At 49.3% G+C, this 24,340-nt stretch overlaps 1 protein-coding gene across 4 annotated transcripts in view; it reads left to right on the top strand.

Moving 5' to 3' along the window:
• Nucleotides 1–24,340, top strand: part of VAV2 (vav guanine nucleotide exchange factor 2) — a 122,078-nt gene that overhangs the window by 84,615 nt on the left and 13,123 nt on the right. For 3 of the 4 annotated variants that reach the window (XM_077787908.1, XM_077787907.1, XM_021543575.3), the window contains exons 4-15: nt 2,685–2,753; nt 11,427–11,529; nt 12,964–12,978; nt 13,624–13,722; nt 15,058–15,126; nt 15,694–15,794; nt 18,505–18,604; nt 19,846–19,941; nt 20,521–20,589; nt 22,847–22,933; nt 23,788–23,873; nt 24,124–24,256. In XM_077787908.1, coding sequence (XP_077644034.1) covers nt 2,685–2,753; nt 11,427–11,529; nt 12,964–12,978; nt 13,624–13,722; nt 15,058–15,126; nt 15,694–15,794; nt 18,505–18,604; nt 19,846–19,941; nt 20,521–20,589; nt 22,847–22,933; nt 23,788–23,873; nt 24,124–24,256 — 1,027 coding nt within the window. The remainder of the gene's footprint in view (nt 1–2,684; nt 2,754–11,426; nt 11,530–12,963; nt 12,979–13,623; nt 13,723–15,057; nt 15,127–15,693; nt 15,795–18,504; nt 18,605–19,845; nt 19,942–20,520; nt 20,590–22,846; nt 22,934–23,787; nt 23,874–24,123; nt 24,257–24,340) is intronic. The other variant, XM_021543574.3, reaches the window with a different exon arrangement.

Below are 24,340 nucleotides of genomic sequence, written 5' to 3'. Positions count from 1 at the left end.
CAAAAAGCTGCCCTTCAGCTCCACATTTTGGATGGTCCATTTAGTAATCCTCACCCTGGTGTGACTTCTCCCTCTAATTGCATTCTGTAGTCCTTATTTAGCCATTAGCTGCCACTTCAGGGACACAGGTTATTAATTCCTCCCCTGCCCTGACTTTCACTCTGGGCCTTCACTGGCAGTCAAGGTGAAGCTGGGAGGGCCAGGGGAGCTGCATCCCCATGAAACTCTTGATTAGAAAATATTTTTCTCCCTTTTCTGCCTCCTTGTCTTACATGGGGGGGTTGTATCACAGGAGCCAATTACACCTCAAGCCCAGATTTATGGCTGGGGATGTGTCTGTGTGATTTTAATATTCTTTATGGCTCTTTTACTCTGTTGTGGCAAGTGCTGGGGAAGGAAATACTCAGAGAATAAGAGCAGAAGATGCACATAAAAGAGAGGAGGTCGTGCCTTGTGGTGGATTGTTTTTTATTGTTGTTGTAACAAGAGATATTTAAGCAGAATTAACCTCTGAGTTCTGCCTTCTTGCCAGAGCTTTGCATCCCTTCCCTTCCTCCCTCCCTCCCATGTTGCCACTTTGCACATGGACGTGGTTGGACTCACCTTGGGTGCTGCTTATTGCAGGGCAGCTGTGATGGCTGGAATTGTCCTGCTCCATGGCTGGAATTGTCCTGCTCCATGGCTGGGTCAGCACAGCTCTTTCCCCTCCTGGACTTGCCACCTGCTCAGGGTTTTAATTGAACTCGCTGCAGTCTCAGCATTATTTCAAACTGCTTGGTCTGGAGCTGCTCACCTAAGGCAGGCTGAGGTGGAGCAGGGGAGAGAAAGCAAATTAATGCCAGTGAAAGGATCCAAAAATAGCAAATTCGGGGGCTAACCAGGCCATGTATTAAATCTTTCAGGAGAGGCAATCTGTCATGGGCAGGGAGGGAAGAGTTGGAAATTGCTCTTGAGGGCAGTTAGAGGTTCACACGTGGCCACAGCATCAGGGTCCCATCCCTGTGGTTCACAGCCTGGGGAGCCCCACCTGCCTTCTCCAGGATGCCCAGGAGGGATGGGCAGAGCTGCCCTGCTGCCACCCCTCCGTGTCCCTGCGCTGTCCCTGTGCAAGGCTGGCTGTGCCCATGGGGATGCTCCAGCCTCAGCAGAGCCACAGCCCAGCCCGGCCCTGTGCCAGCAATAATATGTGGGGTTTAATTAAAACAGTATTTTTCATCTCCCTCCTACATTATTTGGTTATTGCTTCAGAATGAGCCAAGGAATTCTTGTATTCCCCTCACTCCCTCCCTTGCTCCTTTAATTTGCTTTGTCCCCTCCTCTCTTTCTGCCCTTTTGGTGTCCTCTCCCTCATCTCCAGGGGTTTAACTTTCTTCAGCTGTCACCAAGTTGTTAAGATCAGGAAGCCTGGGGTTCATAAGGACTCATTCCTGCCACTGGGATTGCTGGGAGGTGCCAGGGGGAAGCAGCACAGAGTGCCCAGCCCTGCCTGCCCGAGCAGGGAAGGAGCTCACAGCTAGAAGGTTGGAGGAGAAGGTGTTTCTCCATCCCAGCAAATCCAACACCAGGCTGGAATTGAGGTTCCTGAGTTGTTTGTGCAGCACCAGCTCAGCAGGAAGGGCTCAGCCACAGGGGCTGTGTGATGCCAGCTGCTCATTTTGGTGCCCAGGTGCTGCCCTGTGTGCTCAGCCATCCTCAGCCATCCTCCCCACCTGCATTCTTGCCCTGCCCTGCCAGCTCTGCCCTCGGGAAGCAGCAGAGCTGGTGTCACTCTGGGACAAAAATGGCTTTGCAGTGAATATTTTGTGCTGCTCAGCAGGATGCTCAGGGCTGGGCTGAGTTCAGGGGCTCTGCTGTGAGGGGTGAGGTGTTGGAACCCTGGCTTGGTTCAAGGGTTCCGTGTGGTGGCAAAGTCTTTCTTTCAACTCTTGCTTCCAAAGAAAACTCAGCAGCCTCTGTTGTTGGGTCTCAAGGCAGTTTATTGCAAGTTATCTAAAAGATTTTCTTCTGGGGCTGCTGTGGTTTGCTCACAGCTCAGGCAGAGGCACACACACACCCTGACATCCTCTCTGACCCCGACTGCTTCTTCTCTCCCGCCCAGGGCTGCTGCTGCCTTTTATATGGTACATTACGTGTGACATGGTTACAGTTTTCCCCAATGCCTATTACCTATATTAAATGGTGCTTTTCTATCTTTTATATGGTACATTACGTGTTACATGGTTACAGTTTTTCCCCAATGCCTATTACCTATATTAAATGGTGATTTTCTACTCTAAACCAATCTGTGAGTGCCAACATCATCAAGAACATGGAGGTAAGGAAGAAGAAAGAGGGAGGACAGGATCAGCCCACATTCCTCCATCTTAAAACCTCTGACCCCCATGTACAAAGTAAAAACCCCCCTGTACAGGTGTTAAAACCCCCTTGTACAATACTAAAAAATTCTTCCCTCTACTTTGTGACTACTTCTACTATAATATCTAAACTTTTGTGACTTCTTGTTCCACCTGCAAAGTTGGTAAATCATTCCATGGCTCAAACCCAAAATCACAGCAGTTTCCAGCTGCCTGCCAGGGTCTCAAATGCTTCTGACCAGGGCCTGGAAGATCCAAAAATGTCTGAGGGACATTCTGAGTTCCAGCATCGAGGTACCAATATAACCCTGTCATTCCTTCCCTTCCCAGGCCCTTCCCTTCGGAGGAGACCACGGAAAATGACGATGACGTGTACCGGAGCTTGGAGGAGCTGGCAGAGTGAGTGGCCTCACCTTCTCCTGGGAGGGAGGGAAAAGTTGCTGTGGGTTTCCAGCAAAGGCAGATAAAGTTTGACAGCAGGGCTGGGAGAGCCAGGACGGCTGCTTTGATCCTTTGGCCAGGAGATTTTTGTGCTCTGACAAAAGTCCATCTTTTTCTGGTATAAAGCCCCGGGAGATATCACTTCTCATCAGGTTGAGTTGATGAGTGGCTTGATGGGGGGTGAAAGGGGCCAAGCCCAGGGGATCCCCAACTCCTCCTAAATCCCAAAACCCTGGGACATAATTCATCCTCTGAGGTGATCCAAGCCAGCTCTGGGAGTGAGGTACTCACTTCCCCCCCTCCATGGCATTTTTTGGGTACTGGCACATGGAGCTGCATCCCCCATATGTGATTTTGGGCCACACTAGCTGGCCCTGGGGGCAATCAGAGAAGAGTTTGGGTTGAAGAGAACATGAAGACCATTTCATTCCACCCCTTTGCAATGGGCAGGGACACTTCACACTATCCCACGTAGCTCCAAGCCCCATCCAAGCTGGCTTTGGCCACTCCCAGGGCTGTGGCAGCCACGTCCTGCCATGACACCCGTCCTGTTGTCCTTGGTGGCATGTGGGGTGATGCTGCTGCTGTCTCTGTCTGTGTTTATCTGGTTTTTCTGCCTGTGGTGGTGATGTAACAGGCTTTTAAAATCAACCTTGAACTACAGCACACACAGTGAAGTGCAGGCACTATTGGAATTCAATGGCAGCATTCCCATCGAGCCAGGGTTCTGCTTATGAAGTGCAGTCTGCTGCATATGGAGGGATGGACTGCATGGGTGGATATGTGGCTTTATGCAGTTAAATATTATTGTTCCACAGCATAAATAATAAGACTCCTTAATCCAATGAGTTCCTTATGGCTTCAGTTATTACAAAAGTAAATCATAAAATTACCAGCAGAGGGAATGGAGTACCCTGGAATTCCCTGCTTGCTGTTGGCTCCCAGCAGCTGCAGTTTTAATATAATTTTAACTAAGAAAGGGATCCTTTCAAGAATAGCAGTTTTTGTGCCCGCTTTCCAAAGGTTCTCAAAAATCCCTTTAATATTGGGGTTTAAAATTCCTGTTTCTCACACACAGATGTGCTTTTAATTGGAGAGAGATCTGTGTGGGGACTCTCACACTAGTGCTGGTGGGGATGGCAGTGCTGGCCTAGGAAGGGTGGGTTTGGGCTGCTGCACTTGGTTATTTGATGCTGGGAATAATTGTCCCCAGCTTTAAGTCTGTTGGGGACAAGGGGTCCAGGTGGAAGCTTCCAAAATTGTCCCTTGGTCAGAGGAGCTGTGATGCCCAGCAGATAACTGGGAGGTTTATTTCAACTGTTCTGTCCCAGATCTCCAACTTCTAACTTTCCTTATCTACCCATTCTCTGCAAAATCCTCTTTTTTACATCTTATTTAGGACTCTTGGGGGGAAAGGCATGTTGAAATCACCAAGTATTGCACAAATTCCTTCATCCAGGCCTGCCCTCCCAGCGCACGGAAACACGGCCTACAAAACTGTGTCAGAATTCCCCCAAAGATGGAAAAAACCCAAAAAACTCCTTGGAGAACCCCTCAGCAGCATCCTGCTGCTCCTGCTGCCTGAAGCAGAGTGCATTTTCTGCCCTGGAGAGGGGAACTCTGACTGGAAATGTGCCAGTGGTGTGCCCAGGCCCCACAGCCTGTGGCAACGATGAGAAGTCTCTTTTTGCAGAGAAATCTCTTTCTGCAGAGAAATCTCTTTTTTCAGAGAAATCTCTTTCTGCAGAGATTTCTCTTTCTGCAGAGAAATCTTTTTGCAGAGAAATCTCTTTTTTCAGAGAAATGCTACCAATTCACCCTGAGAGAGAGGAATTCCCCAAAGGGGAGAGAAAACTTTGCATAAAAGCTCAGGCTAAACACTCAGTTGGTTCTAACAAGGCATTTTGGGGGCTGGTAAATGAGGTTTTTTTGGAGAATGTCAGAATGCTTTGTTTCAGCTGTAAGTTTGGTGGAGGAGTTTGGTGTCCCTCGGTTGAGATTTTGAATTCCTGTGCTGCAGAGCCTTTAAAATATGAATATATTTGAGATTTGTTGTCCCCATGATGCTTTAAAGAGTGAGAACTTTTATCCTGAGAATTCTCCCAGCACGGAGGAGCTGTGAGACAAAAACCAGGGCTGGAGAGGGGGTTCAGGAACAAGCTGTGTGTGCAGTCCTGGGGCAGCCACAGAGTTTTCTTGTGTTTAAAGGATGCTTAAACCTTGGTGACCCCATTGTGCTTTCACCTTTGGGGTGTTGCAGGGATTAATCCCAGCCAGATCAAGGCACATAATTGCCTGGATTCAGCTATTTAGTTAAAAAAAAAAAACAAAAACAAAACCCAACCAAACAATTGGTGATGGAAAGGGGAAGGGAAGCTAAAAGGCTATCAGGGGAGCTGTGAAGTTCTCAAATTCCCTGTTTGCAGCCCTCTGGCCCCTCGGTTTGCTGTGCCCTGGGCCAGATGGCAGCTTGCAGCCAGCCTGGGCAGATGGCAAGGGCTGCTCGCATTGCAAGTGCTGCCTGACGGATGCTGTGAGGAGCTGTAAAGGGACAATTGGCCTCTGCTGCCTGATTTATTCCAGCCCGCCCCATGCCAGACCCTGGAGCAGCCATTTGGGGGGAGTTTGGCCATGAAATGAGCTGGGTTTTGCAGCAGCAGCAGCAGTGTGGGTTCAGCCTCTGGAGCCCCACATCAGGGATTATCAGTGACCCTTGTCCCGAGGATGCTCCTGCAGATCCCCAGGGAGGGGAGCTGCTGCTTCCCACATGGCTGTGGCTGCTGGGAGCTGATCTCAGGAGGCAATTATCCACCTTACTGCCCTGCCAACTGCTTTTCCATCCCCCTTTATGGCTCTTTCAGCTGCTCCAAGCCATGCTGCTACCTCACAGCTATACTTAACATTTCACCTAAATTTTCTCCGCTGCCACTGAGCTCTCTCCAGTTATTTTGTCTCATTAAATTTATGGCAGTGATTAATCCTGCTCCTCTTTACAGCCCCAGAAACTTCTTTATGATGAACCTTCTTTATGATGAACCTTCTCCACTTCATGGCACTGTCCTTCTTCAGTGGCACAGTTAGGTAGATTACACAGGGCACATTTTGGGTTATTTCTTGGCTGCTTGAAGAATTCAGAGTCAGGCAGAATTTCTGTGAATGGTTTGACGTGAAACATTTGATTTGCATAACTTCTACCTTTGTTTTCTCTTCTGATGATAATTTGTTTTGAGGAGGAGTTGTAGTGTTGCATAAAGGACTAAATAAGTGTTTTGGGCAAAGCACATTCCCACCAAACCCTGCTCCTGGAGAACTTTGTCCCACAGATGGATGTCCCCCTGCTCTTGTTTGAAGCTGCAGCTCATTGGGAATTTATCCCCAACACATTTATTTGAATAATTGTGCATTCCCAAACTTTCCATCCTGGAGGAGGGGGGAAGGACATCTGCTAGGCCACAGTTTCTCAAGTCATGCCTCTTCTGGGCTCAGCTTCTTGCTGAAGTTTCTCCTGCTTCTCTCACTGCTGTCACCAGCATTGCCCCCCTCACATCTTCCAAAATAGTGCTGTGATCAGCAGAATTTCTTAAATGCAATGAAAAAAGTAAGGAGTGCAGGAGCCAAAGTGAGATGATGAGTGAGCTGCCACTTTTCTCATTATTTTTATGTTGGACAAACCAGGCACAACAACCCCTCAAATAAATGGCTGTGTGGTGCAGGGCACTTGAGCCAGAGTGTCTGTAAATGTGTCTGTCCCTTCTGTATCACTTGTATTGATTTTTATTGATTTTTACATGTTCTGCTTGTGCCATTTCTGGGATCATATTGGTCACTTTTCTCAGGATCACTTGGAATGAGGAATGTAAGACCCAAGCAGAATAGATGGGAAAAGGTTTTTGCTATTTCCAGATGAGTCTCTCCATCCAAGTCCAAGCTGAGTAATTAAAACCTTGCAATATCTTAAGTCCTCCAGCTGTACATCTTGTACTCCCTCACCCTGAAACCTAAACCTGCTGCAAATTTTGGGTTCTGCTTGTCCTCTGTGAGAGAATGAGGGGGTTGGCTGGAGGAACCCCTGAATGAGGGGGTTGGTTGGAGGAACTGTGTATTTATAGCTGTGAGGGCAGGGTGAGGATGAGAAAATGGGAATTACTGGGATGGACTGGAGCCTCACAGCTGCTGGGCCCTGCAAATCTCCCAGCCTGGAACTGTGGTGGCTCTGAGGTCTTCTGGCTCTTAACCCTGGTCATAGGGCTGGAAATTTGGGGTTGTCTCTTGGTTGTCTTATTTTAGCTCCTTCTGTCCCCTCCTGCTCTTTATTTTTTTGCTGTTCCTGGTGGTTCTGGCTCTTTCCTCAGCATGGTTTGGATGGAGTTTTGGTGTGGTGGGTTTGTCATGAGGGTTTGTCCTTGAATTCTTGAGGCTGGTACAAACTCCTCAACTTCCCACAGCAGCTTTTATGGGTGGAGAGGCTCTTCAGTGGCCCTGAAATCCCTCAGTGCTTCCCCAGTGTCACTGCAGAGATGAGTGCAGGGTTCCTTCAGCGTGCTGGACCTGCTGCAAGTTCAATTATCAGGGTTTGTCTGTACCCACGGTCCCTTCCAGCCCCAACCATCCTGTGATTCTGTGGATTTGTCCTTCCCTTTCCCTCACTCCAAGGCAGCATCCTGGCACCAGTCCCTCTGTTCTGGGAGCTGCTCCTTGGCACGGCTGCTGCCTGGCCGGGTGGGTGTTAGTGCACAGCAGACTCTGCCAGTGCTCAGCCAAAAGCATTGTTTCTGCCTCAAATTGCCTTAGATATGAAAAGCTTTATTCATTATCAGCTTTTCTGGCTCAGCAAGATGCTGCCAGCCCAAAGCTGGTTGTATCCATCCTAATAGCAGTAATTGCAAATGCTGGCGTTGACTCTGAAGGGTGGCTAAAATCCCTTTCCTAACCCAGAGCTGTCAGTGAATCTCCTAATCCAGGCAGTAGATCATAGGCTCTGATACCCACGGGTAACTTGCAGACTCTGCTGCTTTTATTGAAGGAGTAAATTGCTTTTCTTTGTGAGGAATGAGGTGATCTGGCTTTCCTTGCTCAAGTTGTTCCGTCTGCCCGTGACACGCTTGGGATGCTGAATTTATTGCCTGAATTCAGTGTGTCCTGAGGTTTCCACTGGCTAAAATCATCCCAATCCCTTTTTTAAGGACAGGGAGGGTGTGTATTTTCAACTCTGACCAGCACAGTGTGGGGACAGGTGAGGTTCAATACGTGCAAAGCAGAGATGTCAACATCCATCCAGCCCTGCAGGAGCTGGGCTGCTCCAGGAGAGGCTGATCCTCGTGGTTTACTGCTCTCCATAAAAACTGCCAGCCTCTGGTGTTTCTCAGAGATGCATTGAGAATGTGTTTTAATAAACAACAGACTGCTGGACCATGGTGATATTGTAATACTGCCACATCCATCAGCTTTGAGGAACTCTGCTGCATCTCCCCAGAGCTCTGGAGTTGAGGTGTCTTTCTAGGTGTCCTCAGGATGTGGGAATAGTTCCTATTTTTTCCCCAAAACCAGAAATTGGAGTAGAGAAGGGCTTGTTGTGCTGTGGAGCACCAGGAAGGGCTGGAGCAGCGAGGCTCAGCCCCTTCATTAGAGGAATGGAGCTGTGAGATGCTGTCGGGATGTGGCCCCACGTGGTGGGTGCAGCGTTTGTGTCCAAGGGCTGTTGGCACTTATGTGGGCAAATCTGCTGGATTGTCCCTTGGGAGGTGTTTCTTTCCTGGTGGGAAAGGCCTTGGGGCATCCACCCTTCTCCAGTCTCAGCCTGTGATTGAACAAAACCCAGCTGGCACTTGGGGACGTGGCTTAGGGGTGGTGCTGCTGGGTTCAGGCTGAACCAGATGTTCTTGGAGGGTTCTCCCAACCCTGATTCTGTGAAAGCCCCTTCAGCATCACGTGCTGTCACCTGGGTGTCTCCCAGGGTGTGCCCACCATGCTCCAGAGCTCATGGCTTCTTGGAGAGGGAGAGGAGGAGAGTTTGTCCAGGCTGGGAGCAGCAGCAGCAGGCTGGGGACAGGCAGAGCCGGGCTCTGAGGTTTGGATGTGGCAGCTGCTTGTGTGGGAGAGGAGTTCCAGGTGGTGCTCAGGAGTTCCAGGTGGTGCTCAGGAGTTCCAGGTGATGCTCAGTGAACACCTCAGGATGCCATCCTCTCCTCTGCACGTGTCCCAGAGCAGTTCCCAAGCTCTCCAGGGATGGGGATGTTCATCCTTCACTCCAGCCAGGCTCTGCTCCAGCAGCAGCATCGCTCCAGCCTTCTCCTGGTTGTGTTCATGCCTTAGGAGGAAATGAGGCCTCAGGGTTTAGCTTTTCTATTTTTCAGATTCTGTGCTGCTTTGCTGTGGAGTTCTGAGCTTCATGTTAGGGGATGGTGAGCTCTGTTCACAGAGCAGGGAAACAAAACAATTCCTGCTCCAGCTGGGCACCAAGGACAAATGATCCAAATCTCAGGCCCAAGAGCACAAACAATGTGGAATGAAGAGAGAAAAACAAGCAGGATGGGACTGCCTGGGCTAAAGCTGGAATTGGATAATTAAATCCAAGGTGCAAATGGAGCAGAACTGATCCCAGTGAGATCCCCTGTGAGCGATCATGCACTTGGGACCATTTTGGTTCACCTTGGGTGATGAACCCAAAATGAGCCCAGCCCTGACTGAGCTCTTGTGCTGCCCAAGGTGTATCCAGTGAGGCCCTTTAATAAATCCCTGCTTTATTCTTTCACTCCACCTAACCTCTGTTCTAGCTCAGCCTTCCCAAGGCATAGGTTCCACACCCAGCTGGACTCCTGCCCGTGACATTAACCCCACCACACATTCCCAAAAACCCTCCAGCCAGGGAAATGATGTATGGAGAGACAGCCAGCAACCCGAGAGGTGTGGGCAGGGAGATTCATCAGGAGCTGGGAGTGACTGGCTGTGGATGAGGAGCAGAGCTGAGAATATAAATATTGGTGCAGATAATAACGGCGACGCCTGGGAGGGGGAAGATGGATCACCAGCTATTAGTGGGCATTATTGCAGCAGCTGCAATGCATCACCCGGGAAAAATGGGATGGATACATCATGCCAGTGTATTTATTTAAAATCCCCAAACTTTTATTGAATAAATCTGTTTGTATAAATAGAAAGGGCTATATTTAAGCAGGGGAGTAAAGCCTGGTTTTGCAGGCAGATGTGCTCTGCTGCTCCCTGATATATGATGGAGAGATGTTGAGTGTCACACTCGGAGCACAGCTTTACACCTGAATTTATCTGTGTGTAATTAATACCCCTGTTGAAAGACTCAGCTCGTAAAATATGCGAACGCTGTTTGATATTCCAGTATTTCACACTGTCCTGATCCTGTGGGATTGACTTCAGTGGGAGCTGTTAGCAGCCAGCACCTGTAGATCTAAGCACTGGAATTATTATTGTTAATTGGTATTTAATATGGGCCGAATTTTCAAAAGTCCTCCAAGGCTGAGGAGCCCCTGGGAGGGGTGTGGAGGCTCAGATGAGAATTAATTACTGAACACCATCACCTTTAGCACAAACTGGGCTCTACAGCTCTGGGATGCCTTTGAAGCCTGGGAGTGTAGGGCCAGCTCCAAAGTGATGGGGCTGGTGCTCAGAATATGGCATTTTGCTGTTTAATTTCTCCCTGCTGTAAATGCTGTTATTGGCCTCTGCCCACCGAGCTGAGTGGCTGATGAGCTCGCCTTAGGGTGGTGAGGAGAGCCTGCTACTCCTCTGGGAAATGCTGGATTGAAAACCACCCAGCTGCCCCTCAGGGCAGGGATTGGGCTTTGTGGGAGTTGGTGCATCACTCAGATAACTGCATGCAGAGCATTTAAACCTGGATGGAATGGCCAGGGCTGGGTCCAGGCACTGCTGTGGGTCCTGCACAGCCCAGGCTTGCTTCATCAGCACTGGGATGCTTCTCCCACTGTTCACACAACTGGATGTGTGTTCAATATCTGCTCCTGCTTGGAGTGGATCTGGGCTCCTCCAGCAGTTTGCACCCCTAGCTGGGGTAAGGGCTTGTTTTTGTGGCACAAAGGGAACCTTTCACTGAGGAAAAGCAAAATCAGATCAAAGCAGACGCAGAGCCTTAAGCAGACCAAATCCAACCCTTAGAGTGAATTCTCTGGCCATGCTACAAAGTCACTGATGCAAGAGCTGCTCCTGGTCCTGCAGAGGAGCCGAAGGGGAGGTTGTGGCCACCCGTGGAGCTGGAGCTGGTGGCTCTGGTGGCTCAGATGGCCCCGCTGGGCGCTTGGCTGCCAGATCCATCTCAGCTGGGCCCATTAGTGCCGAGCAAAAGCTCTGCAGGGGCAGAGCTGGCGGCCCGTGCTGGTGTGGGCATCATGGGCACCCTGGCACAGGGCACAGAGCAATTGTTGGCTGTGATCCCTGCTCGTGCCGAGCGGCGTTCCGCCTTTTCCAGCCTCCAGCCGGCGGAAAGAAATGTGCAGCAGGCACTGATCCGGGACAGACAGAGAGCGTGGGCTGGATTTTCACAGGATTTTCTTAGTGGGATTCTCCTCCCTCCTGGGTGCCTGATGAGGTGACAGTGAACATCCCCTGGTTGTTATCCCTGACTCCTTCTCCTTCTCCTTGCAGCGAACACGACCTGGGGGAGGACATCTACGACTGCGTCCCCTGCGAGGATGAGGGCGATGATATCTACGAGGATATCATCAGAGTGGAGGTCCAGCAGCCCATGGTAACAACTCTGCTGTGTTTTCACAGCTACACCTCGCTGGGAGGGGGTTCCAGGAAGGAAATAACTCCGTGCCACTGGCAGGTGATGCTGCAGGGAAGGGAGATTGCTCTGAGTGGCTCCTCAAAACTGAGCAGCAGCTGGGATGGCACCAGCCCACAGGGGTTCTCCCAGGAGTTTCCCAGCCCAGCCTGCCATCTGCAGGAGTCTGGGGAAGAGGAAGGGAAAGGGAGACCTAATAAGCCCTAAACAATAAGCTAAAAATAGGATTTTGCTGCTGAGGCTGTGTCACTCCAGCCTTTCTGGGGAGGCTCCTCCTGCTCTGTCAGCCAGAGGTGCCACTGGTATTTTTAGTTCAGGGTGACAGATCTGTGTGTCAGGGATCCAGCAGCTGTTCTGTGCCTGCTGCTCCTACCTGCATGGCTCAGAGCAGGAGGATGTTTACAGCAGAGCTTTCTGGGGCAGCAGGGACCAGTGTGGCATTAGGGACAAGTGGCTGTCCCCGTTTGTCACCTCTAACAAGCTTTTGCTGATGGAGAAACCTGAGTGTGAGGCATGGACTTGTGATACCTCCAAGGGCTCTGGAGCAAATGTCACACTCCACGGATGAGCCAAAAAGGCGTTGGTGGCCCTTGCACCTCCCCAGGGTGCCCACAGTCACCTCCCTACCTGTGTCCCCAGCAGGGCTGGAAGGGACCTTCTCCAGAGTGTGACCTTCCAAATTATCTCCCCCCCTCCAATATCTGCCTCCCCCAGGCTTTGTTCAGCCACTAATTACTCTCCCCTCATTCACACAATACACACCTCCCTAGAATTAAGCAGGATCAATGGACAAGTGATCAATTCAATCCCTGGAGCAGGACGTGGCTGAGCCAGACACCAGAGCTGGAGCTTGGGAATGTGCATCCGTGGATGTGCTCTGGTTCCTCAAAGATAATAAACTAACAATAAACCCCTCATTCCATCCCTTCACACCTTGGCTGCAGCTGCAGGAGCTCCTTGCACACCAAAACTCCCTCTGGATCAGGAGCTGGGCCCAAAATATTCCCACTGATCCTGCCAAAGGGTTTGGATCTGAAGGCAGCACAGCTCGTTGGCCTCCACCAGTTGCAAAATCCACTTGGCCCAAGAACTGCCCCAGGGAAAGGTTTAGGTAGGAATTTCTTGCATAAATGGGAAAAATGGGGGAAAGCTCCAGCAGCCAGGTAATAAGAATTAAAGTCAGTGGAATTGGCAACATTTCACTGTCCCCTCCACATTATTTTATGTTTTCTGCTGAGCAGTGTTGGAATTGAGATCTGTGACTCCCTTTCCCTTCCCTGAGGAAAAAGAGTCTATTTTTAATATATCTGCCCCAAAATTGAACTTTTTGGGTAACATTTGTTGCAACAGCAAGTGTGTGATGCTAATGGCTTCTTGTATTTCTGCATGCTTCAGATTAGATACATGCAGGTAAGATGAATTGATTGAAATCTGGGGTTTTGTCCAGCTGTGAGTTCTGAGGGGGTGGACAGAGGGGCTCTGTTCCTGTGCATGATCCATGAAACCCCATCACTGAACTCCCTCCCAAATTCAGATTCATCCCCACCAAGTGCAGCAGCTCCCAACACGAGGTTCCAGCTTTACAGAGCAGAAATGACTCTGGGAGTTGGGGCTTTGGGAAAAGCCCACTTTATCAGATTTGACCTAAAATCAGCAGAATTGGCAACCCTGGCCAGGGATTCGCATAAGTCTGATGTATCATTTGTGACCCACTTAGTATCTGTTGTGAGTTTCATCTTAAGCAATAAAAATAAAATTTGAAAAGGGAAAAAATCAGCCTTTATCTCTTATTATTTTTCTTTAGCTGATAGTCTTTGGTGATGTGGCTGTAATAAATGCAAAAAATGCAGTGTTTTCCATGTTGAAACATATTTAATAACATGGCCAAGGTTCCTCCATATATTTTTTGGATAAAAATAGTTCCCTTTAGCACAAACCAGTAGTGGTTCTCTCTGACTTTCCCAACTTGTTCTTGGTTGCTGTAACTGGAGCCCCACCAGGTTGCTGGACCACCCTTAGGACCATCTGACCATGCTTTGTTTTTCCTTTCCCTAGAAAATGGGAATGACAGAAGATGACAAAAGGAATTGCTGTTTGCTAGAAATCCAAGAAACTGAGGCCAAATACTACAAAACACTTGAAGATATAGAAAAGGTGAGAACTGAGCCCTGTTTTCCACAGCAGCCCAGGATCCCACGTGAATTGTGCTGGGTTGGTTCTTGCTGCCAGAGCTGGAAGATGTGAGGGGCAGGATGGGGAAAAACAGGAGAGGAGGGGGATGATCCACAGAACTCTGACAAGCACCAGTGCAGAGCCAAAACCAGCATCTTTTTTTGTGAGCCAGGCTGAAAAGCCTCCTGCTGTGTCCCCCCTCTCCTGGGGTGAGAATCTCCCACTCCTGGCTCAGCCAGGATGGGTTTGCTGATAAGAGCCCTGTTTGCAGATATCTCTTATCACTCTGATTGCCATGGAATAATTCCTTTATTCTGAGTGCTGACTTGCCATTGAAGCTAATTGGATTAAAAGGAACGTTCTGCTGCCTAAATTTGCAGGGTTTTAATTGGTTTTGATGAATTATTGTGGCTCCTTTCTTTTAAAAACAAATAAAAGGGAAGACCTCAGCTAGGCAGCGGAGTCGGAGTCCTGGATGGAGCCTGGAGGAGGTTCCTGCTCCCAGGAAAGCAGCAGGAAGGAAGAACAATGATGAAAAATCAAGCTGCCATTTCTAATCACCCTGATGCTTTTGTTTCCTCCCCCTTTGCCATTCTTTCCCTCTGTCTGCTGAAGAAGCTGTGAGCAAAACTGGAAAAATGGAAAAAATGTTTCCCATTTTCCAGGAAAATGTCCCAATAGATTTGTCATTTATGTTTCCAAGGAATCCTTGTTCCTTGGAAACAGCCACAGCCCTCTGGTTCAGGAGGAGGGAAGAGTTAAATTATTGCTTTCATATCAATTAAAGCTTGCAAAGGCTTTGCAGGTCCTGGTGGTGTTAGGGTGGAAGTTCCCCCTTTGGGTGTGTTGTATTTGGGTTTTTTTGCAGTCTCAAGTCACGCAGATGTTCCTATTAATATGTATTTGTTCAGAAAGGCATTGCCCATGTAATCACATCATCGCTGCCTTCTCAAGGGCAGAATTCCAGGGAGATAAAAGAGCTGGGGAGATGCTTCAGTGCAGCCAAGGACTGCAGGAGCTGAGTGCATTTCACCCCCCTGCTGCAGCTTTAGCAGGGGAGGGGGCTGTGGGCACCCATGGGTGGGGGTCTGGCACCTTCCCACCCCTGGAAGTGCTGTGGGAGCTCAGGAATGAGGCACTCCTGGGAATTCCTGCCTGCCACTGCCATCCCTGTCATCCTCTGCCTTTGCAAGTGCTTGAGCTCATTAAAACCTGCCCAGGTAGCTCAGCTGGTGAAGCAGAAATTAAAAATCCCTTGCACAGCCTCGTTCCCTCCTCTGCAGTACCTCAATCCCTTTTTCCATTTCCCTCTTGCAGAACTATATGAACCCCCTGAGGCTGGTACTGACTCCCCAAGACATGGAAGCTATTTTTATCAATTTGGAGGTAACGTCGTGGGCATTGTACCTTAAATCTTTGTTCTCTTCACAGCAGCTCAGCCCTCTCCCTGCTTAGGAGGAGGTTTCCTGATTTCCTGATAGATTTGTGCATTCACTTGGAGATCTCCAGCCTTTCGTGTGCTGTGGAGCTTAAACTGGTTTAGGAGACATTCTTTAACACTCAGTTTTAGAGGTGGGGAATATATGAACTCTAGGAAAGAAAACAATTCTACCTGGTGGGTGTTTGAGGGTTGGGGCTCTGCATTTTTAGCTGATTTGGGCAGAGGGTGATGAAGGGTTTTATTTCTCCTCTGGTTTGCACAGGGTCTAGGTCAAAACCTGGCATCTCCTCCACCCCTTCCACCCCATCCTCCCTCCCCACCCTGGGGCATTTCTCACTGCTGGAATTACACCCCTGTCCTCCAGCCTAAGCAGGGCTTTGTCTAACTAGAACAACTTTCTTTACAAACACCTGAAAGAGGGAAAACCCTGCCTGGTGAAGGAGTGAATGTGCATTTCTGTTTGCCCACCTGCTTTGGATGTGTTGAAAGTGTTGACTGTTGCTTGGTTTCAGGACCTAATTAAAGTGCACTTCAGTTTCCTGAGAGCCATTGATGTCTCGATGATGTCTGGAGGAAGCAGCCTGGCTAAAGTGTTCCTGGAGTTCAAAGAGAGGTAAAGGAATTCTGGGCTTCAGGCAGCCCCAGTTTTAACAGATTTGGGTTATTTCTGGAGATTTAAACAGAGTTCTTGTTACTCCCTGCCTTCTCACTCTGTACTACTTGAAAGGAGGTTGGAGCTTTTTCTCAAGTTGCAACAGGACAAGAGGAAATGGCCTGAGGTTCCACCAGGGGAGGTTTTGAATAGATATTAGTGAAAATTCCTTCACTGGGAGGGTTGTCAAGCACTGGAACAGGCTGCCCAGGGAAGTGGTGGGGTCACAATCCCTGGAAGTGTCCAAAAATTGTGGTGCTTAAGGCCATGGTTTAGTGGCAGTGCTGGGTTAATGGTTGGACTCAGAGGTCTTTTTCCACCTTGATAATTCTCTGATTCCAGAGACGCCTTTCACTGCAGCCCAGCTTTGCATCCTCCACAGCAAAATGCTCTGAGGCAGCTGAAACATCACTGGGTGCTGACATTAAGCAGCCAAATCCAGCCACAGCTGTCTGGTCACCAGGGCAGAGGTTGGGACGTGTCCCCTGGGAGCCACCAGGCTCCCTTGGATCCCTGTTCCTGCAAGCCCCTGGCTGCTGCTGGATTTTTCTTGAGCTCAGCATCATATCCAACGTGTTTGTGGGGACACATCTGAGGGGATGGAGATGAGCTGGAATGGAGTAAAACCTCAGTGGCTTTCAGGGGTTTTGTGTGGCCTCTGCAAGCAGCAGAGGGCTGTGATGTGGTGGGGTGACTCCTGTGCAGGGGAGACTCAGCCCTGCTTTGATCAAAGGGGTTCCTCGCTCTCCAAGAATCCCATATTTGGCACAGAGCTCATCCTGCACCTCCTGCACGAAGAATAAATGCAAAAGTTTCTTTCACAAACAGAATCAATCCTGAGTTTTGGCAGCTGCAAGCTGGAGCACCCCAGCACACAAGAGATAAGGTTGATAAAAGCCTTTAATATCCTTAATACTAATCAAAGGGTGATTCATTGTGGAATGGTGCCAGGCTGTTATTTCACTGTGATTAAACCAGTGTCTAGACACAGAAATGCCATTCAGAAGTCAATAACTCCAGAAATACCATCTGCATTAATAACACACCGTGAGGTCACATCTTCCAGCATTCATGGGGCCTCTGGTTATAAAGAGCATTTTTTTTCAGGGTTAAATTACAAAAATATTCCAAAGAAGAATGCAAATAATTTCAAAATACTCATAAAACTCACTTAGGTGATTCTGACCTCCTCATTCCTGGCTCAGCCCCGTGCATGCCAGTGCCATCCCTGGGGCAGAGCTGTGGACACAGGGAGCAGGGAGGGGACACAGGAGGAGGTGTGGAGGTGACAGTGCTGCCCTGGGAGGTGCTGTGGCTGTGCAGGAACACGAGGCTGGGTTTTGAGCCATTAAATCAATATTTTCCCTGTTAATGTGCTGGTGGGAACTGGCAGAATACTTGGAGCTGGTGAGTTCCATACTCCTAAGGGAGCTTTCAAAGAGCTTCCTGAAGGACCTAAAAGCCTTGGAGAGATGTGAGGGAAGGAGCCAAAGCTGCTGTGAGGTGGTGATGGTGGATCTGAAGCTCTCTTCAGTCCGTGGGCATTTTGGGGACATAAGTGCTGTGGGAATCTGCTGCTTGAGGGGGGTTTTGCCTTGGAGAAGTCCCTAAAATCAGATTGTTGGGGATGAAGAGTTTGGAACAACCTGATGTAAATAGGCAGAGTCCTTTCCTACGTCAGGAAAATCAGGAATTCCACATTTTACAGCAAGGGAATTTCAGTGCAGGAGGAGGAGGAGGTGAATTCACTGGGGAGACAGTGGTGGCCCACCAAGAAGGCAAGATGGACCTCCAGAGTCCTCACTTGGTCCCTGAATATGGGACTTTCCTCCATCAAATCCATCCATGACAAGTAACTCCTGCTTCCCTCCACATCCTTGGAGGCATTCTGGCAAAATGATGCATTGCTCCTTGGCTTTGCAGGGGCCTTTTTTAAGGAAATAGTTTGTAAATCTCTTCCTCTGGAAGCCAGAGGTTTGAATTTATGCTCCTGAAGCCTTTTTGAAGCTCTCCCCTTGCTGGCAAGGTGGATATTATTGTGCCTGTGCAGAATTTGTCAGGGGGGAAAAGGTAGAAGAATAATCTTTGTTGGCTGTGGCTGTGCCAGGGCTGTGGCTCCATAAATCTCTTTATTCACTTCCCTGCTGGGTGTGAATGTCCCGTGTTTATGGAGCACCTGGGTCAGTGGTTCCCAGGTCATCTCCATCCAGAGATGGGGCCCCCAAATAATGGATGAGTTGCAGTTTGTGATGGAAGATGTGTCTTAGCTGCAGCAGAACAGTTAACAGCCAGGAAGGGGGAGAAAACCCAAACCTGTGACTACTTCTACCATAATATCTAAACTTTTGTGACTTCTTGTTCCACCTGCAAAGTTGGTAAATCATTCCATGGCTCAAACCCAAAATCACAGCTGTTTCCAGCTGCCTGCCAGGGTCTTAAATGCTTCTGACCTGGACCTGGAAGATCCAAAAATGTGTGAGGGATATTTTGAGTTCCCACAGGAGAGGTGGCAATTTCATTCTCCAATCTACTGTCACTTTTGGAATTCTGTATATTGCGAGGTCAGAAATAAAATTTGCTCTTCTCTCTTGAACTCACCAAGCTTCTGTGTCCAACAGCGACATATAACTGCCAGCATTTCCAGTTAAACCTGGGATTTTCCTCTCTGCAGGCTGCTGATTTATGGCAAGTACTGCAGCCACATGGAATATGCCCAGAACACCCTGAACCACCTCCTCGCCAGCCGGGAGGACGTCCGGCAGAAGGTGGAGGTGAGCGGGCAGGGGGCTGAGTGCTGCCCCCACCCCTTGTCCCAGCTTTGGGAAGGACTTGCTGGAGCTGAGGGTGGTGTCTGGGGAATGTTTGATTTACCAGGAGAGAAGAAAGGTGTCAGAGTTGTGTCTGTGCTGCCACACGGGGTGCAAAGCTGGGGTTTGCCCTGTCCTGATCCCTCGTTTTTCCCTTATCTCCTCACCAGCCCTGTGTTCTGTCCTTCCTCCCCGAGTTTATCCAAGTTACAACAAACCAGTGACTTTATTTGAGTGGGACTGGCTGTGGGACAAGTTCTTTGAGTTGTCCAGGCCCTGAGCATCCCCAAACCAGGAGCCACGTGGTTTTCCAAAGCCACCAACAGCACTGGGGACAGTCAGAGGCAAACCCAAATCCCCAGGGAAACAGCAGAATTCCTGCCCTGACCTCCTCAGTGTGAACAGGGGCTGATTCAGATATTAAGGGAATCAAAGGAGCCCCAGAAGGGATGCATTGTTTGAGCTGCTGTTTTTACCCAGCTCTAATCCCTGCTTTGCTCTTGATGCTAATCAGAATTTGCCAGGCTGTCTGTACACATTACTTCACCTTCCACAAATGCACTTTGATTCCCTGTGTGAGCCCAATTCAGTGCTAAAACTGCAGTTGGGAATTGTCCAAAATGGTCCCTCTGTGTCTCACGTCAGGGCTGGAGCAGCCAACTGCTCCCTGCTTTTGTGTCTCTCCCTCCCTCGTGGCAGCTCTGTCAGGTCACACAGAGGGGCTGAAAATGGGTCTGGGCCAAGGTAAAGGTGGCAAAACTTCCTGCAACCACAATTAACTCATCTTAATGACTTCATGCTCATCAGGGACTCCAGAGCCACGGGCTGCACGCTCAGTGCCAGCCCCTCACAGATCAGCTGCATTGCCATGGCCCAGCGAGGAGGTGGCTGAGGCAGATGGGTTTCATTTGACATTTCCCCAGGTCTGAGGGCATTCTGCACTGCCCTGATGAGCAGCATCTCATTAGGCTGGAGTGGCTCATTTGCATGGCAGTGGCTGGAATTTAGGGTCCAGCCCCTGGGATTAATCCCTTGATAACCTCTGTGGTGGGAGCCCAGCCCTGGCTGGGTGGCTGCAAGGACCACAGGTCTGTGGGCATCCAAACTGAGTTTACAGGAGCCAAACAAACATTCTCAAGACTTCAGAGACTTCTTTTAGGTGGGAAGTTATTGTTTTCTTACTGCTGATTTATTGATCTTCCTAGGAATGCACGCTAAAGGTCCAGGATGGGAAATTCAAATTGCAAGATCTGCTGGTGGTTCCAATGCAAAGAGTTTTGAAGTATCATCTCCTGTTAAAAGTAAGTTTTTCAGCACTGGCACTTCTCTGTCTGCTCTGTAGCATCTTTCACCTCTGTCAGTGGAGGGTGAATCATTGCCAAATGCAGAGCAAGGGTTGGGATTTTTATTCCCCTTCCAATAAAATAATTGCTAGAGCTACTTAACACGACATAATATTTGTGCTGTTTTCTAAAGTACGGTGACCCAGGGTAATTCTACACTTGGTAGCCATGAGAGGCACTTAATGAATATAAAATAAGCTTGCATATAATCTGATTATGTGTGAAATTCCTCCAGTCAACTCCGTGGAACAGATCTCTCAAGCACCAGCCCTTGGTGTGTTCCCTGTCCTGCAGCCACAGCTGCCTCCTTGGGCATCCCTGCATCCCTGCCACCTTCCTGGCATCCCTGCTGCCTCCCAGGCATCCCTGCCAGCCCCCTGGCATCCCTCCAGTCACCCTTGGAATGCCTGCAGCCCCCCAACATCCTGCCACCACCCTGCCAAACACTCAGGCAGACCCTGTCTGGTGCAAGCAGGGTCTGGGCATCTTTCCTAGCCCATCCAACCTCTTTATTTTTATTCTTTTCTACTTTTTCAGGAGCTGCTCAGCCATTCCTCAGACCGGCCAGAGAAGCAGCAGCTGAAGGAAGCTCTGGAGGCAATGCAGGTACAGGAGTGGGGAGGGGGCTGTGCTGGCTTTGGGGTGCAGCAGAGCTCAGGATCCTGGATGGACTTTCCATCCAAATTTTTGCTCTGTGGAACAAAAATTTGGATGGAAAATCTATCCAGGAACAGCTCGAGGGAAGGCAGGGTCCACTCCTTTTGGTCATACCTGTGTCTGTTGATTGTCACTTGGTGTGGTGGCCTCACAGCAGCTCCCTCGTCACCTCTGTCCCCCTCTGAGGCAGAGGGGGGAGCTGGGGTTTGTTGACAAGTTGTGACTTTGCCCTGATTGCTGTTGTGTGTGCAGAGGCTGTGCCAGATCCGGCTTTTGTTTCTGCTGGGAGGGATTTGGAGGAGCTCCAGAGGCAGCAGCACACCAGGGAGGGAGCATGGCAGCCACGGGAGCCCGCGTGTGTGGAGCGTTCCCCGTGTGCTCTTAGCCAGGTGCTGGCTGGGAATCCTTTAATCCACATTTTTTATTTAAATTTTATTTTGTTAAAGGGAAGATGTGTTTTCAATAATTGATGGCATTTGGCATCAGCTCTTTGCTTTGCTTAGAGTCTTTTTTATTCAGCTTTCAGCTGGAGCCCCCAAAATCTCGGAAAAAAACATCAACAATAAAAAATCAAATTGTAGAATCATCCAAATGTTCTCTGACTCGGTTATGTCTCCCCACACACACATTCACACCAGATCCATTGTCAGCAGAAGCTGACTGGAGGATGCTCATTGACTCCAGGTTTTTCCTCTGGAGAGCACCTCAGGATTCATCCCTGTGCTCGTGGTCACTTTGTTTTCCACCCCTGGGCTGCAGCTTTTGTAACGTGGCTGCATTTCCTGGCCCTTACATAAGCTGGGTGACCTTTCCAGCCATCACCCTGCCAGCCCAGGGATGCAGAGCTGCTCTCTGAGCAGTGGAGGTGCTTTGAAGGACGTTGCATTCCCAGCCTGCTGCTGTGGCCTCAGATGAACGCTGGACCCGGTGGTGACAGCGGTTAAACCCTGCTCCTGGCCTCATCACCCAGCACCACGGCTGAAAAATAAATGTCTGTTTGCTCTGGCTCTGCTGCAGACTCAGCATTTGCTGCAGGAAGATGCTGATAACCATCAGGGAGGTTTCTCTCTTCTCCTCCCCATCGCCAGGAGAGTGTGGGAGCAGTTCCGACCACGCTGGGCTTGGGGGCTTTGGGAGCCATTCAGTGTGGTTTTAATTGATCTGTAAACCAAGGCTTAACTTCCAAGTGATGTCTTTCATCACAAGTCCAGCCTTTCTGTCTGCTGTGCTGGCAGGCAGCAGACACTGCTGCTGTCTGGGGCGAGAGCTGTGCAGGGGGATGGATGGAGTGACATTCCCAAAGGGATTCAGCTCCCTTTGCTTTTGCTTGAGTAGTTGGTTTTGCGAGGCAAGGGCAGGATTTGCACCCAAAACAATAATTTGTGGTGGGCTTTCTTTGGTGCAGGTACCAACCCTCTGCCTGAGAATGCAGGACTGAGTTCTCAGTGGTGGTGGGGGAAAGGCAGATCCCAGTGAAATTCCACAGCCAACATTTGCACGTTGTTCTTTCAAGCCCTGGTTGATCTTGGGAGTGTGTTTCCCTGGGAGTGTGTTTCCCTAGGTTGTGTTTCCCTGGGAGTGTGTTTCCCTGAGATTGTGTTTCCCTGCTTCAGAAGGCTTTTGCTTGTGTCATTCCTCATCACCATCCCTGCCAGCCCTGGCTTGGTGATGTTACGAGTATTGTCACGTAGATCTGTGATTATGGGATGTGATTAACCCTCCTTGTGTTGGGGAGCTGAGCAAGGTCTGACCCGGGGGGGATGTCTTCAAAAATCCCCTGTTCAGATTTAATCCAAGTTGACAAGAGCTGTTGTTGAGGTCAAGGAGGGAGCAGATAAGAAGCAAACAGGCACAGCAAATCCGCTCTGAAGGGTGCAAGAAGTTGTTCCAGCAGAAGGAATGGCTCCTTCTCTTTGGTGGATGAAAATTTGGGGTTTGGGAATCGCTGTGCTGCCATGGATTTGTGCATTGCCATGGATTCATGCATTGCCATCTTCTGGGAAATGGAAAACATTGCAGCACCTGCCTGGCTCTGAGAGCAGCAGCAGCCTCACCTGGCCCAGGCTGCAGTGGAGACCTGCTCAGACTCCTGAGGGATTCTGAGGGAGCTGAAGGAGCTCCTGAGGGAGCCAGGCTCATGTTTTTGGGTCAGGTACTGCTGAAGTAAAAATCACTGTTCACCCTTTTTTTTTTTTTTTTTTCTAAGGACTTGGCCATGTACATCAATGAAGTCAAGAGGGACAAAGAAACTTTGAAGAAAATAAGTGAATTTCAGAGCTCTATAGAAAACTTGGTAAGTTGTAAAATTCTCTTGAACCCAGTTTAATTTGATGTATTTGGGGTTTTTTATTCAGCAATTACTACTTATTCTGTTGTGCTGAAAGATGCCCATGTGTTCAGAGTCTCTCATGATTTGCTTATGGTCCAGAGGTGGATGCTCCATCACAAAACTGCTTTGGCTGTGGCTTCTCGTGCTGGTGTTACACTAAAAATGTTTCTTCAGCTTTTTCTCACATTATTTGTGTAGGGAGGACGCAGAAGTTCCTCAAGGTGCCTACCTGGCTTCTATTTACAAAGAGGTTTTCTTTTGATTTTAAAAGGGCAGAAGTTAACTGAAAGGGGAGAAGGGCTCATGTAAAAAATCCCAAAAACTTTCAACCATGTATTTTAAGGAGAACTCACCCTCCAAACCCCAGAGGTGTCAAACACTGGGTCCTGCTGCTGTGCATCAGCAGACCTGGAGGGATGCTGGGTTTGAGGGCTTTAAGCCTTGCCTTCATTTGGAAATGATGAACTTCTAATGGATGGCTATTTAACAGAGACAAACCCCTTAATTCTTGGGAAAACCTCTGAGAAATAGCTTATTGCAGGTGAGGAGGGGTTTGTAAAGATGCTTGGAGTGCTGGGCCTTGCCTGGGGGGCCAGTGCTGGAGCTCTGGGGGTTTCCTGGGCTCCTGTACCCGTGCTCACGGCCAGGCTGCCCTGGAGCATCCTCCCTCCCCTCGCTGAGGGTGGTGCTGCTCCCAGGAGATTTGGGAGCCTCAGGCAGGGCTGGGGGGGTGAAATCCAGACAGCTGTGGGCTTCCACCTGCCCACAGCACCGTGCCAGGCCTGGCTGTGGCTCTGAGATCTGCTTTGCCCCTGCAGCAAGTGAAGCTGGAGGAGTTTGGGAGGCCGAAGATCGACGGGGAGCTCAAGGTGCGCTCCATAGTGAACCACACCAAGCAGGACAGGTGAGTGGCAGCACCGTGTCCCCAAACTCAACGTGACCTCAGCCAGCAATTCCCCTTGAGCTCTTTAATTACTTTAATTACTGCCTGGAATTTCACTGCCATAACCCAGCATCAGTGTGAAATCACAGCAGGGCACGAGCACTGAACAGTGAGCTGGGGAGCTCCTCAGAGCTTTCCAAATGTTTCCCCTTGGATTTTTTTAATGACGTGTTTGACTGGGTTTCTTTGTTTATTTGCTCGCTTTGGGCAGGTATTTATTTTTATTTGATAAAGTGGTGATCGTCTGCAAGAGGAAAGGGTACAATTATGAGCTGAAGGAAATTATTGAGCTGCTCTTCCACAAGATGACTGATGACCCCATGAATAACAAGGACATTAAAAAGGTAGGTGAACCAAGGATTAGCTCTGGAGAGCATTTTGGAGCTGTTTCAGGGTAGTATGTTCCTATTAGCCTTTTAAAATAGGAA

Source organism: Lonchura striata, chromosome 22, assembly GCF_046129695.1.
Source record: "Lonchura striata isolate bLonStr1 chromosome 22, bLonStr1.mat, whole genome shotgun sequence".
Taxonomy (NCBI): Eukaryota; Metazoa; Chordata; class Aves; order Passeriformes; family Estrildidae; genus Lonchura; species Lonchura striata.
This window is presented reverse-complemented; position numbering and strand designations above follow the sequence as displayed.